The sequence below is a fragment of the Corvus brachyrhynchos genome, unplaced genomic scaffold, assembly GCF_000691975.1.
Source record: "Corvus brachyrhynchos isolate BGI_N302 unplaced genomic scaffold, ASM69197v1 scaffold21, whole genome shotgun sequence".
In the NCBI taxonomy this organism is placed as follows: Eukaryota; Metazoa; Chordata; class Aves; order Passeriformes; family Corvidae; genus Corvus; species Corvus brachyrhynchos.
This window is the reverse complement of record NW_008236924.1, coordinates 6,184,321-6,192,234: the sequence shown is the minus strand read 5'-3', so window position 1 is coordinate 6,192,234 and position 7,914 is coordinate 6,184,321. Positions and strand designations below refer to the sequence as shown.

The window sequence follows — 7,914 nt, the reverse complement described above, 5'->3', positions numbered from 1 at the left end:
GCCTGCCGGCTCCTGCCAGAGCCCAGCTGCTCCCCGGGCCCCCGGGCCAGGGGCATCCTGGCAGGGCTCTGGCTCTTGGCATCGCATCTCGTGCCATTTCCGAGGCTTTGGTCACTCTCCCTGCAGGACAGAACATATCCAGGGAACCGGGGATAAACCCACAAGTCATGTGGAGGGGAGACCCCAGGAGACTCTAATCTATCTATTGGCAGAGTTAAGGCTATAATATTCTATCTACAGAGGATGGCTGAATCCCTAGTGGTCTCTGGGGCTCAAAAGTAAAAGGAGACAGTGGCAATGGCTTGAGGAGCAGCGAGATTCCCACTCCCTCGGGAAACAGTGCCTCTGGCCGGCTGGTGGTGGGCTTTGCTGCGGCTGGTGCAGGGCTGTGTCCCCATCCCACCTCACCCACACATGGAGGGCAAGTCCACAAGCAAATTCTATGCTTGAGCATCCCTTAAATCCAGCCCCGAGGGCCCTTGGCCAGAGGCAGAGCTGTGCCCCGGGGCGCTGGTGGCACGGGACAGATCCAGGGTGCGGGTGGGTGCTGGGACGTGTATGGCTTATCAGCTACAGGGCAGGGTGCTGGATGGGTGGGTGTTCAGTGCGGGTGCTGTGCCCCCCTGCCTCTCTGGATTTGGGGCTGGACTTTGGGCTGGATCTGGGGCTGCATTTTGGGCTGCCTGCCCAGCGGGGAGCACAGACAGGTCTTCTCGCCCCGCTTGCTTTGCAGGGCGTGGAAGCGAGTGTGGATCAAGCCACAGGGCCTGGCCAGTCTTCCAGCCACCCGAGGAGCTGGAGAGGAGCCAGCTCCTCCACACGGACCGGAGACATCCATCCCCCAGGCTGTGCCAGCAGGACCCACCAGATCAGGCTGCAGCCCCCCAGCCCCTCTCTCCTGGCTCCAAAGGCAGCAGAGGCCGCAGCAGCGCTGGCTGCAGGCAGTGCATCCCTCTCCCACCCTCTGCAGCCTGCACAGCTGCCTGGCCCTGGCTCCATCACCCACCAGGACCCAGCTCAGCATGGGGGTGATGCTGGGGGGCTCGGGCCACGCCAGCACGAAGAATGGCTTTGACAGCAAAGTGGGTGACCCCGGGGCAAGCACCGAGCACCCCGGTTTGCCAGCAGGGGAGGCAGGGGAATGTCAGCTCCATGACTGCTCTGACCCCCCATTTGCTGAGTGGCAAGTGCCTCATTACAGTGCATAGTTAAAAATCAAGGAAGCGGTACAATAAATCTGAATTACAGTACATCTGAGCCATAAATACATTTTTTTTTTAAGTATATACTTTTTTTTTTCTTCTCTTCTTCTATTAAAAATTAGTTTATAATCCTGATTCTATTCACAATGAACAATTTCATCATCACACACTACGGACAAAAAAATGTTATGGTGAACACAGCTGCAACTCCACGGCGGGAGCACGGGGAGGGCCAGGAGGGGGAAGAAGGGCCGGGGGGCTCCTAGGCTCACCCTAAAACAACCAGTCAGAAGCAGAGGGGAGACTAACGTGTGGCAGTGAGACATCAACACCATGGGGACTCACAGACAGAAGCAGCTTTGTTCAATGTAAACATCGATCAGGGGACAGCAGTCTCTCTCTCGCGGGCGTGCTCTCGCTCTCTCTCGCTCTCTCGCTTGCCATAGACTGAATAATTTCTTTGAAAACGTAAACATATTGGAAGTGCCTTGACTGAGGTATTGAGGTATTCCTCCAAGGTTAAGGCTGTTACCGGTGCAGGCTGAGCTGGGCCTCCTGCAGCAAGCTGTCGAAATCCATGGTCTCGTACTTGCTTTTCACCGGAGCCGGGGAGGACTCGTCCGTGCTGCAATCTGGGGATGGCAGGGACAGAAGGCAGCCGGGTCAGGGAGGGGGGGATCAGCATCCTCTCTGCCTCGTGGGGAGGGAAACTGAGGCACAGCAGGGCACTGCTCACTACCCTGCTACTGCACACAGCCAGGCTGGACACAGCAGTGATGGTGACAGCACTGGGGACACTGAAAAGAGCTGGGCCAGAGGGGCTGCTGCAGCCAGGCCCAGCTGGGCAGGTCACACACCGCTGACATTCCCTGCCAGGGGTGAAAACATCTGCTGGGTGCAGCTGAATTTGGAGGGGCTGACACAGGGCCATCCCATGGGAGCTGTGCCAGTGGCAGAGCTGGCCTGCTCCACTGCCAGCCCTGTGCCAGGAGTGCCCCTGGAAAGCCCAGGGGATTGAGCACACAGCAGAACTGAGGCTGCCTAATCTCACAGCAGCTTAACATTTTGGGTGTATGTTTTTGAATGGCGTGGTTGCATTTCACCTTTGCCTGGGGACTCCTCATCCTGTATCGGGATGAGCAGGATTTTAGGAACGAGCAGGGCTGTGCAGGAAGGGGGTGACTGGTGGCTCTGCAGAAATCAGGTAAGGAGCACTGAGGGGGCTTCTCTTAGGCAGGGGGGCAGCTCTGGCCCCACTCCCTACAGCACTGCACAGTCAACGTCTTCCTCATGGGGTGCCATCTGCTTCCTAATTTCTCTGTGCCCAAAATGGGAGGCTCTGGGATTTATTTTGATGAACAATGGACATTTGTGCCCACAGTCAAAGTCAAGGGATGGTGGCTCTAAGCAGAGCAGGCACTGCAAGGTGCTAAAAAATCAGGGAGTACTTGTATCAGACTGGGCATCTGGAGGTCAGTCAAGACTTGGGGCTTTATTTTCTGGACCTCAGTCTTTCACTCATCAAGTGGGATCCAGAACCCTTCAGCCCCTGCAGAGGGTACAGAAATAAACATGCGGTGTTGGTGAAACACCTGAAGCGAGGAGAGCTGAGCAAAGCCTGGGACATATTTCTCATGCAGGACTAGCAGAGGGTTTGGCTCCTGGCCCTCAGCTCAGGCTGCAGCCCTGCACCCTGGTGACACAGTCCCCGAGACCTTGCTGAAGCACTGAAAGGATTAATGCGACCACAGCACATTTCAGCACTGCCACTTTGGCTCCAGAGTGCATGTGCAGTGTGGTGAATCTGTCCTGCAGAGCAGCAAACCACCCACATCACCTCTTGGGCTAATGAGATGTTGCTGACTGCCTTCTCTAATGCCTGGAAAGGGAGTTTTCTGCTGGAAAGCCTCCAGCACCGTGCAGAAACTCAGCAGAGGCAGGATGGGCTGCGCTCAGCTGAGACCCAGCTGCCCTGGGGCTGTGATGCTACATTTTGCAGCCAATACACCCTAAGGCCTCACACCAGTTTTTTTTCTTCTCCCCAGTTTCCCAATCCACCTGTCTGAGCCATGAGCAGCTCCATAGCCATAGGAAAGCCAGGGGGCTTTTCCTGCAGGCTCTGAAGGGATTTGGGATCCCTGCGTGAGCAGGGCTCAGCGGTGCAGTGTGCTGTAACAGCTCTGTGCTGATAAAAGAGACAAAGCAGCTGCTGCTTTCTCACCCAGGTCAGCATATCTGGTCCAGAAGAAGCGCCCCAGGCCACCAGAGCTGAGCTGGAAGGAGGGCTCGTTCCTCTTCCTTAGCGAGGGGCCGTTCTTCAGCGATAAGGCGGCATGCTCGGAATACCGGTACGTGATGAAGCCGTACTTCTCCCCCCTGAGCAACCAGAGAAAGAATTCAAGATGTGATGAGCCCCACAGCCCTTGTGATGCAGCACTGCACCCCTGGCCCATCATTCTTCCACTCCTCCATCCCACAGATGCCTTTGGATCTCTGGACACACTGAATCTCCTCGACAAAAGCACCAAGAGCGTGGGCTCAGCTACCCAGGGGGTTGATGGGGCACCTCCTGGCAGTGCTGGTGGGGCCTGGGGAGAGGGGCTGTGTGCAGCTGCTGGAGCCCTGGACCACAGCTCACTGCCCACTCACCTGTTAGTCCTGGACAGGACCTGACACTCCACGATTTCACCAAACACCTCGAAGCGTTTCTTCAGCTCGCTGGAGCTCATGCTGCTGGAGAGGTTTCTGATGTACACCACCCGGCCTTCCCCCTGCCAAAGCAACCAAAAGCTTTCAGGCTTGGACTCTGCACCTCCGTGCTGCTGATGGGCTGTGGAGGAGCCCCTGCAGCCCAGCACTGGGAAACACTGCCATGGACACAGCCTGACATCTCCAGGATCTGGCTGTCTCTGCTCCAGCCAGGTCACAGCAACCCCCTCAGGACAGCCACAACCAGCCACCACCCCCTTCTTCTCTTTTAAAATTCTCCTGCATTCTTGCAGCTCTTTCAGCTTTTTCTGGGATGTATTCCCAAGAATTGCTAGGGGCAAAATCCAATTGCATTGCAGGAAAAAGTGCCAAAGCAGCATGTGTGAGTGTGTGTGTGTGTGTGTGTGCACACGTGCCCACTCCTCTCCCAGCTCCCAGTGTGTGCCCACGAGTTCCTGGTGCATGAGGATGCAGCAGGGCCACATCTGTGACAGCTGAGCAGCTTCAGGGATTCCCCAGTTCACCCCACAAACTGCCAGTGCCAAAGTGCACTGAGGCACCAGCGTAGGATGCTCTGGGCATCCCCGTGCCAAGGACTCCGTGTGTTGCCAATTGCTGGCGGCTTCCGCTGCTCGTTGGGTTTTCCTCTCCCCTCCACCCCCATGTCCTTGTTTAACACTGGCCTCGCACCAAGGCACGCTGAAGCCAGGGCTAATGGGCTCCACTGCTGCTTTTTGGAGCAGGAGATGAGCTGAGGGCTGGGGCTGCTTTGTCCCCGCGGGGTCCCCGCTCACTTACGATGGCCTTTTCCCGCCTCTTCTCCAGCTGGCCCCGGTGCCCGCTCCCGCCCTGACACTGCTCGCCGTTCTCACACCTGCAAGGGAGGGACAGGAGGTCAGCCCGGGGCTGGGGGAGCTGCTGGGGAAAGCTTCAAACACCAGTGAGAAGCTGAGACACTCACACAGCAGCAGGTGGGCACTCGGGGGCACTGGCAGCCAAGGACGGACTGGGGTCTGGAAGCACTGGGAAGGACTCTGGGGTTTTTTCTCAGATGCCAGGGTGTTCCCAGCCAGCACTCATCCCTTCCCGTGCCCAGCTCAGGTCCCTGCCCATGCCCTGTCACCCATGGAACCCTCTGGCTGCTTTGCTCTGCTGCTGCTTCCTCAGGCCGTGGCTGATGTTTGCAGCAGTGGCTGATGCAGCACCAATTATTTTCATAGGTTTTTTTCATTAATTAGCATCTTTACTACGTGGGCCAGCAGAGCAGAGAGCACTGGGGCTTTGCCCTGCACCATGGCAAAAATTCAGGGGGCAAAACCAGTCCCAACGTCCCCGTGCCCCTGTACCTGAAGGTGCGTCTGCTGGCAGGTGACCGCGACCGGCAGCACGAGGAGCCCGAGCTGGACCTGCTCCGGGAGCAGTAATGCAAACTGGTCCTGGAAAGAGGGTTTCTCCGCAGGCACAGCTTGGTGTTGCCATGCTCCTCCTCTTCCTCCTCCTCTTCCTCCTCCTCATCCTCCTCCTCCACGGGGGAGCCGCTCTCACTGCAGCTGTCCTCAAAGACGGTGTCATACTCAGGGGTCTTGCAGAAGACCATGTCCTCGTCATCGAGGGCACTGTCCAGAAAGCCAAAGTGCTTTGTTAAGCTGGCTCTGATCTCCTGGTCTCTCAGCTGCTTAACGCCGTCCTTCCACAGCATCTCAGTGCCCGTGTCCTTGCCGAGCTCCAGTCCCTGGTAGTGGGCGGCCGGGACCCTCCTCTTGTGCTCCGTCTCCACCTGGCTCGGGGGCTCCCACGACTTGAGCACCTTCCTCTGCAGGGCGGCCTCGGGTTTCAGCACCTGGCAGTAGTCGTGGTCCCCGAAGGAGCGAGAGAAGGGCCGCTTGAGCAAGCCCTGCTGCTCGGGGAGCGGGCGCCCGCCCGCCCGGCTCAGGTGGGCGAACAGCTCCGTCCTCTCCGGGTGCTTCCTGGGGGCTTTCCGTGAGGCTGCCGCGTCCCCGGCGCCCCCGGGGCTGGGAGCCATCCCATCCTCCTTGCCTGGCTCCTGGGGGATGTCTGGCTTGTACAGGTCCTCCTCGGCGGGTTTATACGGAGGAGTGGTGGGCGGTGTGAGACCTGCACCCCCCAAAGAAAGGGCAGGAGTCAGCTCTGCCCCCTCTGTCATGCCCTGTCCCACCCCAATCCTGGGCTGCACCCTCGGCCCCCACGGCCTCATCCAGTGGCACTTGGGGGAACAAGAAGGATGCCTTGATCCCAGCAGGGACCAGAGGACTCTCCCTTCCCTCCTGGCTCATGCAGGGCCCCCCTGAACAGCTCCTCCCACCCCAAACACACTCCCCTGAGCTGCTCATGGTGCTCGGATGTGGCAGCACACGGGAGTCTCCCGCGTTTGCAGTGTGAAGGGGATGAAGGTGCCCCACCTTGGCTGGGTGGGCTGGAACTGATGACTCCAGGCTGAATTTATGGTAAATGAGCCCCCTCCTAGAGGAGGTTTTTGCAAAACTAAAAAATTCAAAGCCTGTTCTACCTGCTGTCCCACACAGCTCCACAGTCAGCATGGGCTCAAAGTTTCTCTTCCCAAAGGTTGGGTCACTGGAGAAGAGCAGAAAATCAGGAGAGAGGAAGTGTTCAGGTGAACCACAGCCCCAAAACCCAAAAGAAAGCTGAGAAAACATTGCCCACAAGTGAACCCTCCCGCTTTGGCTGGTGCCTGACAGAATAATCCCACAAGGGCAGTGGGGTGAGCAGCCCCAGAGCACACACAAAATCGCCTGCCCTGGGGACTCTCCCAGCTCCTTGCACCCTGTGGCTCCCCACAGCCCCATGCCCAGCAGTGCAGCAGCTCACTCTGCCCTGCAAGCACAGCTCCCTGTGCTGCCTGCAGAGGCTCTGCCCAGCCACACAACCCCAGGCACTTTCCAGCCCCAGACTGGTTCCTTCAGCCCCATCTGAACTTACGTTTGTGCCAAGGACAGCGTGAGACACCTGGGGGTTTCTGAAAGGCAGGAGAGAAGCAGGTTACCAGTGCAGCTGTACCCCTGCAGTGCCCACTGAGGGCTTTGCCCACCTGAGAGGGATGGCTCACGCTGCCAGGGCTGAGCCATTCCTGCACCTGCACCTTGCTGTGGTTTTGGGGCACCGCTGCAGCTGAACCCCGGAGCTCAGGCTGAGGGTGAACCCATGGGGAAGGACCTGGAGGGATGGGACAACCTGGTCCCTGCTGGGTTATGGCCACACCAACTCCTTCACCTCATTATAAGGACAGGGAAACTGAGGCAGAAGATACCCATGGATTGAAAAAGCACCCCAAAAGAAAACAGACCCCAGCTCCCCATGCATGGGGCCCCACAGCCAGGCAGCACAGGGGCTGCTCACAGCTCTCCTGCCAGCTGAGTGCCCAGCACCCGGCCAGCATCGCTCGCCCACGGCAGGGACGGCACACGCACGCTGGGGAGGGTGAGCAGAGTGACAGCCCCCAGCCCCCCTCACCTGTTTGCTCCAGGAGGGCACAGCGCTGGCTCTCAGTGCCCACCTCGCCATCCCCCAGCGAGCCCAGGCAGAGGGGCTGGGGCTCCGCCGATGGGGCTGTGCCCCCCACCTCCACTTCGGCCGCCGGCTCTTCGGCAGAGAAGCCCTCCAGCACTGGGCATGGAGCGGGCTCCCTGCAGCCCAGGGGCACAGAGGACTCGGGGGGGGGCTCGTCAAGGAACGAGAGCCAGTGCCCGAGCTCGGGGTTGAGTCTCTTGGACCGGCGCACGGCGTAAACAGCGCTGTCCTGCTTGCGGGCCGCCTTCCCCGCGCCCGGGCTGCCCTCCTGCTTCCCGGCATCGACCTCAAGGCCACCCAGCTCCCGCGGCGCCTCCGCCTCGGCCCCGGGGCTCTGCCGGGGCTCGCCCTTCTCCGCGGCCGCTTTCGCTCTGGGTGTGCAAGTCCCGCTGGCATCGTCCCCCTCGGGCGGCACGGGCGAGCAGGAGCCGGGCGGCCGCGCCAGGGCCGCGTACCC

The 7,914-nt window shown here is 59.4% G+C and overlaps 1 protein-coding gene across 1 annotated transcript in view; it reads right to left on the bottom strand.

Annotated features, from left to right (window-relative positions):
* Positions 1–604: 604 nt before the first annotated feature.
* The window catches only part of PPARGC1B (PPARG coactivator 1 beta), a 60,172-nt gene continuing 52,862 nt past the window's right edge, over positions 605–7,914 (bottom strand). Inside the window, exons 5-12 of the mRNA XM_017728059.1 lie at positions 7,401–7,913; positions 6,870–6,906; positions 6,439–6,503; positions 5,258–6,026; positions 4,710–4,785; positions 3,852–3,973; positions 3,424–3,578; positions 605–1,834 (exon numbers count right to left, since the gene is read on the bottom strand). Of these exons, the coding sequence (XP_017583548.1) occupies positions 1,731–1,834; positions 3,424–3,578; positions 3,852–3,973; positions 4,710–4,785; positions 5,258–6,026; positions 6,439–6,503; positions 6,870–6,906; positions 7,401–7,913 (1,841 nt within the window). The 3' untranslated portion in view covers positions 605–1,730. The remainder of the gene's footprint in view (positions 1,835–3,423; positions 3,579–3,851; positions 3,974–4,709; positions 4,786–5,257; positions 6,027–6,438; positions 6,504–6,869; positions 6,907–7,400; position 7,914) is intronic.